The sequence below is a fragment of the Drosophila simulans genome, chromosome X (genome assembly GCF_016746395.2).
Source record: "Drosophila simulans strain w501 chromosome X, Prin_Dsim_3.1, whole genome shotgun sequence".
NCBI lineage: Eukaryota > Metazoa > Arthropoda > Insecta > Diptera > Drosophilidae > Drosophila > Drosophila simulans.
Window position 1 is genome coordinate 17,477,764 of NC_052525.2, and position 12,199 is coordinate 17,489,962.

Genomic DNA, 12,199 nt, shown 5'->3' on the forward strand with positions numbered 1-12,199 from the left:
CAGTGGTTGGTCGTTTGGTGGTTAAGTGGGGCAGGGTGGTGCTCTGGGTTGCATGCGCGACGACCATGTGGCAAAAGCTGAAGAAAATACACTCAGCGAAAAGCTGACTTGTTAATGCCAATCACTTTTTAAAGTTTGCTTTTAGGAGAATTATGACAAAATTTGTCCAGTTTTAGATGGCTTCCTTATTTAGCCACAAAGACTCACTTTTCTCTAATTTTAATTTTTAATAACATATTTTTTCACTGTGAACAAAACTTAACTCAGCTGGTGCTGGTAACCTTCATGGCTAATAAGCAGTCACGGCACGTGAGTAGAATGGCGAAAGCGTTTTCCGGAGGGGGCTACTCCAAAATATTATTGATCAAATGTTTGCCACAGTGAGACACAGATTTCCTGGCGATGGAGGTGAAAGCCAAGCAAATAATATCCGGCAAAAAGCCACGAGCAAGTGCATCGGATTGCATGGCAGGGACGCTGGGAAGCTGGAAAGCTGGAAAATCCGGGGGCATTTGCTTGCCCAGCTGGATGTCAGATGGATGAAGGCACCCTCTCGACCAAGTCATTTGCCCCGAAGGCTGACAGAACGATTTGCATGCTAAAAATAACAAAATTGATGGCCTTTTCTCCGCTCACTCCCCACACTCACACACTCAAAGGCGGAGAGCCGTGTGCGTGTGTGTTCCAAAACGAAATACATATATATATCAAGAAAATAATAAATGAAAGAAAGAAAGTTGGAGGAAATCACGGTGCGGGAAAGTGAAGAAGCGCTTGTTTTTGCGGCTAACTGGTCATGGCCACGGTGAAGGCGACAACGACAACAAAAACGACAACCAAACAAAGGCAAATCAATTAAAAAATGTTCGTGAAAACAAAACAGAGCAGCAGCGGAAAATGGAAACCGAACAAAGAAAAACCAAAGACGAAAAGTGCTGGGCAAATATTTCCGCTTCACGTCAAGGCTGTGGCAATCAAAAGGCACACACCACTCACAAAGGACGAAAAGGACGAAAAGCAGAGCCTGATGCGATTGTTTCGTGACGTCTAACATATCCGCTTTGCCACTTCAACTGCCAACTCAAAACTCCCCAAATGGCCAACAAAGTCGAGAGATGGCACATATTTACATCGCCAGAAGAAATAAGTTATGAAACTGGGATTCAATATTTCGAATATTTCTGGATCGTAATTGATCAAAAAAGAGCTCATCTAGCAATAAATATTTTCATTATAGTTTAATATTTATAAAGATCGTTGATAAATGAATGCAAAATTCAAACTTTGTTGGCAGTTATTAAGATTCACTACTCCAAAATACAATAGCATATTCACTGAGTAGAAAACTCAATTAATAAATCGTACTGTAATATTGTTTAGCAATTTTACACTACTGCAATCTATATCAAAGTTACACTGTGACTCTAAGAAAAAGTCAGAAATCTTGGCACATATTTACATCATTTTAAAATTATCCTGCATGACAAACTGCTTTTGTCTGTCTCCATTCCAATGAGAATCATATCCAATTTCACACACAGCACACACATTGAAAAAAATAATATTTGAAAAAATTAGCAAATCATATGCAAAACGAGACTTCGGAATCTGAGTTCCCCGAGTCTCGATTCTCCGGAGAATCGAGATTGGAGTCAGGAGCTCACTACCTCTTCTTCTTGTGACGCATCTCTGCTGGCGAGCGCACATGTGGCGCCGCATGCATAATTCCAGACACCAGTTTTGTGAATTTTTTGGGGCCCCACGCGACGCTCGAAATCTACGGACTTTTTTTTCTTTGATATATATATTTTTTGGTTATGTGGAAGCGATGTGTACGGGCGCGCGCGCCACTTGAAAGTGCAACAGCGTGGCGGGTTGACACAGCCACAGCGACAGTGGGTGGTGGGTGGTGTGCGGTGGTTCAGTAGTTCCAGCTCGACTTGGTGGTCCACAAAGACACCAACGATCGTAGCTGGCTACCTTTTCCTCAATCAATCTCATTTGATTTTCAGGATGAAATTCATAAATCTTAAAGCCAGGAATAAATGTAACCTTTAATTTAAGAAAACCCTATTAAATTTATCTAGTTAATCTTTTTTGAAACAAACTATTTGTACAATTGCACGTACTGTAGTAAAAAATAAAAGTGAACACATTAAATTTATTATCTCCATACAAAGAAGTATGGTATATATAATTCACAGATAATTTTATTGATTCGGTTCACAATCTTATGGCTTGCTTTCTTCAAACTTTCTTTAACTCTGAGTAGAATAACTTAAAAAATAAGTGGTAAATTAGATAGTGTATTTAACTGGTTGGTTCGAACACGAAGCTACCAGTCATGCTTTCTAATTTAATTTTCAAACGGCTTTGGCCCAAGTAGGAAATTCACGAGAGCAGAGCGCCTCCAAGGCGTAGAAAGAGCGGGTTTTACGGGTCATAACGAGGTGAAAGAGAGTAAGAAATGACAAAAGTGGACAGCGAGAGAGAAATTATGGCTGACAGAGAGAGGGAAACGGGGCAGGTGAGCTAAGACCTGGGAGACATGGGAGTCCGCTTGTTAGCGCATTTTAAGTCGCCACCAAGGTTGACCCTTCTTCTTAATAATCATCACCTGTCTGCCCTCCCACTCGCACACGCAGTTCGTCTCGCTCGCTCCCCTTAGTGAACAGAAATGCATGGCATATGCGCTTTTGAACCACGTTAATTAGCCGCCACGCCAATCGATGACAGCAGAAAGCGTAAAACTATAACATAATACACAGAAACGAGGGAAAACCTAAATAGTTTGACATTTCTGCCATCCGAGGTTGGGTGGTAATGTGAAAAAAGATTACATGACCGTAGATATGGATCATCTGGTCAACTATTTTGGGGCTTGATGCCACAGATCATAACTCAAACGTTGCCCCGAGGCACCTGCATATATTTCCCAGTCGTAAACGCTAAATGCTCGCTCCAGAGTAAATATTTAGAAAATAATAAAACCAAATTTAAATTCAGAATGAAAAAAGAACAATTTGGCCGAGGCGCGTGCAGAGAAAAGTACAACAAAAAAAAAAGGAAAAGAAAAGAAAAGGAAAGTCTGAAATCGCGTGGCAAACTAAAACGAAACAATGTGGAAAAGAGATTTTCCAGGTAGGGGGGTCCCCCCAAATCACACTGACTAAGGACTTTTTTAATTATAACGCTAATAGCTTGGAAACACAACAAACCACTTGTTTCTATTACATTTGATTTCAATATGATTTATTTTTGAGTTGCAAGAACTGAAACACTGACAACAACGTTTGAAAATCATATGCAACTTTCACTGCTGACATATAAATAAAATAAATAGTACGGCTGGTTAGTATTCAGTTTTGCAGCTGGATATGTGTTATAATAATATATATAAAAATGATATTAAGCGGCCTGAATTCTACAGAAATATTTATTCTCTCCTCTTTAATATTGATTTTTACTAAATGAAAACGTGAAATAAAAATATTAAAAAATATTAAATTCATAACACGATCTGTAGCTACTTAATTCTAAATGCAAAATTTATGATATCGACATTACCGATAGTGTGGAAGATCTATGACTTTCGATTTACAGATCTGATAGATCCCATCGATCATGATCATTTGCGGCGGCAGCGACGGCGACTGAAGCAGCGACGGCGGCAGTGGCAGCGACGGCGGCGGAGGCGTTGGCAGAGGCAGAGGCGGTACGGAAGGCGGTACGCTTACCTTGGCGCTTGGCTTAAGCTGCCGTGCGTCGTCGTGATGTGTGCCATGCAGGCAATCCATTCATCGACCTACTCCACTTTTTCTCTCTCTGCACGTGCACTTTGATCTCCACTGGGATTGTGTTTTTTTTTTTGTTGGGCGTCTTTTAATCGCTTTTCCAAATCTGTCTGGCTTTTCCTTTTTATTCGCTGGCAAGTCGGGAAACACTTAAGACTCTATAGATCGTATATAGATCAGCCGATATGCGTTCGCATACGACTATATACATATATATGTATGTGTATATATATACGGTTGTGAGGGGAGACAAATAGACAGACGTCTAGATATATACTTATTTATATTCAAATGACAAAAGAAATGATACGAAACAATTTTCATTTATTTTTCACTTTATTTGTTGTCCACGCAGCGGGCAGCGACGTCGGCGTCGACGCCGGCAGAGGCCGGGTGTGGCGTGGGACGCTCGAGGGGGCGGGGCCGCAGTTGTCGCACACATTTTTCACATTTTCCACCGCCCCGCGCGGCTCACACAAATAACAACAAAAAAAAAAACAACATTGGGTGAAAAACAACAGAACAGCACTCAAAAAAAAAAGAATTTTAGATATATTTTTCTGGCCAGTGTGTGGCAGAAAGAGAGGGCTACAGATCGTTAGAGGGAGAAGGAGGGGCATTGGCAGATTGACAACGTCATCAACGAGAATGACAACAAAAACGACCAACGCGACACTTTTCCTTTCACATGAAAATCCGAAGACGATGATCTTCGGGATCATTCACTTTTCACTGCACGATCATCGTATGCACTCACAACAACAAAAAAATGATCAGGAATTTACCCGCTATTTCTATATTTTGTATTTGTAGTATTTATATTTTTTTGGGATTGTTAAAATATTTATTTTTTGCTTAAACAAGTGCGAAGCGATCACCGGCGTGCGCGGTACTGAAAATCGCTCTGCTCGCAGTCCTCAAAACGCTGCCGGCGTCGCAGTCGCGCCAGACGGCGGCAGAGGCAGCGACGCCGGCAGCATCGGGAATATCCAGTTTATATACCGATCCTAATACAGTAGCTATAGGTTATAAGAAAGCAGTAGTACAACCATTAACAAATAGTTAAAAACTAAACATTTTACAGAATAAAACATATTTCAATCTTAAGGATTTTTGAAAAGGTTTACATTGATCAACATAATATGAAATATAATAAAAACATGAAAATATATTTAATACATGTATATTTAAAGTTTAAGAAGTAATACTAACAATTTAATAATATCATCAACGTTTATCTCTAAATTTAATACAAAAATTTGTGCCAATTATAAGGCATCTTGTTAATGCAAAATAAATTATATTTTAAACGGCCATAAATTTTCATCTAAGGTGTTTTCAAAATATGTTCCTTCGAATCCAGCTCATACGTCACATAGGCGATAATATTTACTGTAGCAATTTGAAAATGCGAATGTTGAACGTCTGAGAAATTGTGGGTGAGTGGGATTCAAACTGTCTATCTGGCAATGCGTTTGTGTGAAAAGTGTTTTTCACGCAAATTGTTTGCAACGTCAACGGCCAGCGGCGACCCAAAGAAACAGCGGTCAGAAAACTCGTTTATGCGTGGTCAGAGTACGTGAATTGTCAGAAAAGTGACTTACTCTTATGATATCTACAAGATACTAGCACATTTTGGGAGGATATTCGAATATCGGCTATGACCTTAAAAATACAATACCATTTCTTATTTTCTCACTAGCAATATTTAAAATGAATCAATAAGAGAAAACAAATATTACTCTTCGTTTAATACACGTAATTAAATACCAAAACCTTGAGCGCTTTTGACGCATGAACGAAGTATTTACCCCAATCGTTAACCAATCACTTAGTGCCATGGCCAACAGCCCTGTGAACCGTTCTCGAATTGCATTTGAGGATTTTTGGGGGGAAAGCGGAAAATGTGGGCGGGGTAGTAAGGGGGCGACGGATGACTGTCCTCGGCCTTGGTCCAAAATGCCTCGAACCCTCAAGCGATTCGAGAGCAACAAGTGGGCGGGCAGGAGGACACAAATAATCACGGCAACGAAACCCAGCCAAGTATTTGACAAAAAAATCAAACAAACAGACAGGCAATGCTTGTTTTATGGGGGAATATCGATTACACAAATGACATGCAACAGAAAATCGATGGCAAATGCCCAGGAAAATGGGCAACGTTTTCCGATGATGGCAAGATGGCACGGCATGCACGAGTGATTTTCATCTTCCGCCTGGCGAATCGGCAAATCGACGCAAATGCAAAGTGCAATTTCTGCACAATATCAATTAATCACAAATATTTGCATTCAGCAGATGGCAGATGGAAAGCAGCAACCAAAACAAAGTGCATCGGACACAAAACAATGTTAATACACTTTATAAGTGCGTTTGAATCGCGTCTCCAGATTAACAACACAAACACACACAATTTCACACATTCTCGCGGCGACCTTCACTCGTTTTTCATTTTCATTTCAATTTCACTCACAAGAGGCGAAAAGCGAAGATTGCGTAAAGAGACGTCGACCATGTAGCCCTGTTTTCGTCAATTGTCGACAATATCGTTTTTACTGCTCATCTCCATTTGTTTAAAAAGAAAACTCACCAAGAAAGCAACATATAATAAGCCATAAAACCGATCGAGGACTAACAAAGGGGAAGGTCAGCAATCGGGCACTCGAAGTCCAAAGTACCCATTAATACTACATACTAAGCTCCTATTCTTTACTATTTTTAAATAATAAAACCAATCTTACAACAGTTATAAAACAATATTAGAAAGTATGATATGTTGTTCTCATTACATGTGCAAGTTAAATACTTTTAATTACTAAGTCTCGCATGTTTTATCAAATCCTCAAGGGACATTATTTTAATATAAAATGTTGCATACCCTGTTTAAAAATTTAAATCGCACAAAAGAGAACCCCTCACGCCCGGGCAAAGTGGGTGGTTTGATGGGTGAATTTCCGCGAGAAAAACATTTTAATGCATTTTCACAATTCCGAATTCCTTTCATTTGCCGATTGATTGCTGCTGATGATGTTCGCTCGAAAAACGTTTTGTGCGAGCAATGGGAATGAATTTTTGGGAAAATCGGGGGTGGAAAATGTAGGTGGCAGAAAATGTTGGAAAAATGTTGAGGAGGGGCTGCGCCGATGATGGATCGCAATGAATGGATCATCCGAACGGATCATCATCTGCCAAGTGAATAAGCCGCAAACCATTTCTTTGGGCACTATTTCCGTGCTTTAGTGAAAGAAAAAGATACGTTGTATTTCCGGGAAAACTTTACAGGTATAAATACGATTTTCCGACCTTCCTTTACAATAAAGTAAAGATAGTTGGGTTAATATATTACAAATTTTTTGTAACTTTTTGGCGGTACAAAGTGATGATGCATTGAAAACAAATAAAGTTGAAGGATAGAATATTTTAAAAAAACTAGATTTAATCACGTTTACCTAATAATAATGTACACGGATATTTATAGATCCAAAACCTTTGCTTGGCTAAGCTCAACTTGTAATTAAGTATTATTTGGAAGTCTTTATAAGGGTTTTTACTCACCTGAAATTAGAAAAAGAAGAATGAAGGCACAGAATTAGTTAATTGTAAAAGCCAAAACTTAATAAGGTAACTATAACTAGAGCTGGAACATAGTTCAGTAAATTAATAAATATACCAGGACTTAAAGAATATATATTATACATCATAATATTAAAGGGGGCATCCTCATTAGCACCCTGATTTCTCGCAGTGTCTCGCTTATATTTTTCTGGTTGTAATTGGGGACACTGACGTCACAGCCGCAGTGACCCCATGACCTCGTTTGCCATGATTCTTTTAGCTCTCAGCCATTTTCATTCGCTGCGTTTCCGTTGGCTAAAAAGGTCATTGACACAATCCAGGCTAAAGGGATAAAAGGCTAAAAACGTGACTTTGGTGCAATTGTGACGCTTTTCACCACACGCTGGCATGCTCACATTTCCACATCAAATGGTCGTAGATCGAGGTGAAGCTTTTCGAATCATGACGTCAATGCGCTTCCCAAAAAGGTCAGTCAGTACATACATATATATGTAGGTGATGACGACATACAGCCAATTAAACAGCCAATAAAAAAGCACCAACGTGTTTTTTAATACCCCCTTATTTATGATTTTAATGAGAAATACGAGTACAAGTTCGATTTTTGTTAAGAAAAATCTAGTTAGACTTAGCATTTAGTAGAATTCAAATTTGAATCGGTTGTTATCGGGTATGCTGACCGTTACACACACGGTTAAAAACTCGAATCGGTTGCTCAAAATTTCTTTCGATTTTGGTTTGAGTACCTACTTTCCATTTAAACTTAAAAGCGGGAAAACTTAAAGGAAACCGAAGCTTTTGTAAGCCCTAAAGCGTTTGGCGAGAGCTTTTTTGTTCCACTTCTTCGAATTTCCAATGCTGCTGCTGAGTTTTCGAAGTTTTCAACAGGCAACGTCGACGCCGGCAGAGGCAGAGGCAGCAGCAGAGACGGCGACGTCGGCAGCGACAACGAAATTCGCTCGGCTCGTCGGCATTTGTTGCTCAGCAGGAGCTAAAGGCGAACACGTGCTCACCGCTCGGCATCAGCGGCAGATTGCAACACCACCCACCACGCACCACCCAGCACCGCTCGGCACCACCCACTCTGCCACCCCCTCGAAAGTCGCGCTCCAACATCTCTGCTTTTTCTGCAAATTTTCCTCCTTTTTCGGAGGCAATTGAAACGACAAAGACAAAAGGAGCGCAATTGAAATAAACGAAGGGTGCAGGATAATGGGTTAACAAAGTCGGTCCACAGATATTAAAATGTAGCTCTTTTTAAGTGGAAAATGATTTCGACTGAAAATAAATATTCATTTGCACAAGAATGCTTTCAAAGAAGAACAGATATATAACTTTATATAGAAAAACACACAAAAGAAAATAGCTTACAAATTAACATTAGTTAACAACGTAAAACCTGCTTTTAAAATATTCTGTAATTGCATATTTGCTCATTGTTAGCAATAATTTTGTTTAAATTCTAAGCAGCTTATTTTAAAGAAACCTTTATTTTCAAATACGAGCTGCTTTCCAATAACTTTAATGTACTAAACGAAGGAGATAAGGGAACATGTACTTTAAAATTCATTAACTTGAACCAGCTTAGCTCTTACGCTTCAGTTAAACTCTGAAAACATTTTCCCCCTGCTGATTTTGTTGTTGCGGCGTTTCGCAATGAAAATGCGAAGGGAAAAGCCACCGCAGGCCTCGAATTTCCCCTTAATTTTTTTCGTTTTCCGTTTGATTCCTTGTTGGGAGATAAGCACCGCCACTCGATGCTGTTCAATGCCTCCTGTTCGTTTTGGCCGCTTTCCACGAGTTTTCCTCATAAATATGCAAAGGAAATGCAAACCGTAGCAAACGAACCACAGAAAAGAAAACTCCCCCGCCCACCGCAAACAACTGAAGATGAAGTAAGGCGATGCTGACAGAAATTTCACTGGCTAGTGCCACGCCCATTTCCGTTTTCCGCAATGGGCGGCAATTAAGCAATTATCCGAGGGCCGGGAATCAGTTTTCATAGACATTTACGCGCCCAAAAGGATACACAAAAAGTTATTCTTCATCTCTTACAGTAGTTCCTTTAATTAATGCCGTATTAATTTCTGAAATTTTCCTTAAATAATAAAGTCGTGTATAAATGTATTCTTTTACTTCCATATTCTTTAAATATTTAATGAGCATAGCTCATAAATTCTATTCTAACTCATGCTTTCTGGTGTCTTTGAACGCGTTTAATCACCTATTTAAATATTCCGACTATGTTTCTCTGTGAGTTTTCAATCCATCAATCTAATTTAAGTCTTTACAGTCTTTACATTGTATGTCCATTGCAATGGACATCTTAAATAGTTTGTGATTTGCCGAAAGTTTTCCGATTTCAAAATGAATCTTAAAGTTCACTTTCCTAGTCCTTTTGCTGTGCGGCAACCTTACGCTTCAATCAGCCTGATTGAAGCTAGGCGAATTCCTCGAAGGAAGCCTGGGAAATATGCTAATCAAATTTCAATTTCAGGTCCTTCAAGGGAGTGAAGCATATTGTTTCTTCCCCCATTCTTATTTTTTTTTTGTTTACTTTTGGCAGCGTTTTGTTGTTGAACTGGAGGTTTTATTGCTAACTGGGCCATAAAGAAAACAGCTCCGAATGCACTTTTGGACGTGGACGTCTGCTGGGGTCATAAAAAAGCGCTGCACAGGAAAAAAAACGAGTTCCACGGTTGCACTTATTGACTGCTTATGGTTGTTAAAAGGGCTTAAAAAAATGGTCATTACGAAAATACACATTTACGAACGATGATTTATTCATTCATAAAAGGATTAAGTGTTTCCGGGGAATATCGTTGAAAAAAATAAATTAATACTCAAACGCACTATTGTGCCAAATTAAATTGTAAAAAGAACTGTAATGAAATTGATTTAAATAAGATATGTTGCATGAAAGTTAGTCAGTCATAAAAAAGCATATTATTTTTATATTAAATATGTAAATGTGCAAATATACAGAAAACATAAAATGGGAACGAAGCAAATGTGAATAAAAGTGAATAAAAAATCGTAATTGTACTAATAAAGGTTATTTTTTTAAATTTTTCTGCTTTACTTTCCTGACTTTGTTCACCTTTCCCCAGATCCTTCCCCTTTCACTTTTCAAATGATGATTAGGCTTGCATGAGTCCCGTTTTTGGTTTGCTTCCGTACTTTCTACACCGTTCTCCTTCCACTTGCAAATGATTTTGCATGCATTTATTACTCATACGCAACGTGACCCGAGGTCAGAGCGCATTAACAGCAATCAATATTCTCAGCTACACCCCAAAATTTGAGGCCCAAGCAGTGCGGGTGTGTGCTAAGCTGGGGCCTAACTAAATGTCGGCATTTTGAGCCGACAGTTCTTGTCATTTAATTTGTCATTTGCCGGCAAGATTCACGGCTTGTTCGAAATTAAGCGACGTCTGTTGGCCGCTGTCTGTGCTCGGTGTTCTGCTTTTTGACGGCTGATGTCTGTTGCCTGTTGGATATCTTGGCTCAGATGCCACCTTTGACCCATTTCATGGCACCTCATCTCACCTTCAGCTTCAGCTCAGTCAGCTCGAAAGCACTTCAAAGGCCATCATCTTGACATTTTGATTTATTGGCTTCGCTGCTGTTGTTTGCCGACTTGGGCTGCGGCTTTCACTTTGGCTTTAACTTTGTCTTGTTGGCCTGCTGGCTTCTTGCTTTCTTGGCTTGTTGCTTTTCTTTCCTTGCGGCTTGTTGCTCCGCTGATGTTTGGCACTAAGCCGCTTACAACTATTGGCCCGCCTGGAAAACGCTCGCTGCCAAACCGCCAAACAGCTTGGCCAGGCTCCCAGTTGGCTTTACACTCGCCAAATCCCCCAAACAGATAATAATTTCTCCCAGCGGAAAATTTGTCGGTGCTGGTGAACAAAACTGACTTGCATTCTGCAGCTTAAGAAAGCTCAAGTAGTAATTTCCAAGAAATGCTGTTCATATATGAGATCTAAAAGATACTTTAAAGTCGAATGTAGAGACTATAATTACAAGATTATCTAAACAGAAAAATGTTAGCGTACCAAACTAAAATAATATGTTTATCCAGTGGCCACAATTGTATTTTTGATCACGTAACAACAAAATGATAAAATTCTCATTTAAAAAATTAAAAAATCAAGATAATAATATGCCACCACCTATCACTGATCATTTCTTTCAGTGCACCTGATGCTGCCAACTTTCTGACATTGGCCTTTGCCGGCAAATGGCTTCATTCCACCCACTTTTCTGGCCATTGTATTTGGCCAACTAATGCAGCACACAGCTGGCAACAAAGTGAATGGTCAAAAACCCAGATTCAGGAACAGGACCAGGTCCAGCTCGGATTTCGATTTCGATTTGGAGTTGCTGGACCCGGAATACACGGAAACCGGACTGCAGATTCCGGATCCAGTTAACGAGCTCGTTACGGCTCATTGGCCCTTGGGTCGTGCTCTCCTATGCATTTGGCCAATGTAAATTGAATTTGGTCTCCGGCACCGCCTTCCAAACAGAAACAGAAATGCAAATTAAGCGCAAAGTGCTTACAAATGTGCGCTGTCTGCTGGGCGGTGGGCGGTACAAGTGGGCGGTCAAGTGGGCGCACAAGTGGGCGGTCAAGTGGTCGTAAGGTGTGGCAACAATAATCGAGTGGCACTCGGAATGGCACATAATAACATATAATTATTTGAGCAAATGCAATCAATTTGAATCGATAGAATTGAAGCGCTAATTGCGATAATTACTAAGTAAGCTTGGAGAGCGCACTCGAAAGTAAATATGCAGGAACTAGACATTCTCAGCAAATAAGTTAA

At 39.8% G+C, this 12,199-nt stretch overlaps 1 protein-coding gene across 4 annotated transcripts in view; it reads right to left on the minus strand.

Annotated features, from left to right (window-relative positions):
* Positions 1-12,199, minus strand: part of LOC6726317 (potassium voltage-gated channel protein Shaker) — a 118,283-nt gene that overhangs the window by 81,219 nt on the left and 24,865 nt on the right. For 2 of the 4 annotated variants that reach the window (XM_039296851.2, XM_039296850.2), the window contains exon 1: positions 3,738-3,799. The exons of 1 other annotated variant lie outside the window; for it this stretch is intronic. In XM_039296851.2, coding sequence (XP_039152785.1) covers positions 3,738-3,784 — 47 coding nt within the window. In that variant the 5' untranslated portion in view covers positions 3,785-3,799. Of the gene's footprint in view, positions 1-1,459; positions 1,499-1,667; positions 1,756-3,737; positions 3,800-12,199 lie in introns of those variants that run through there. One more of the 4 variants, XM_039296849.2, reaches the window with a different exon arrangement.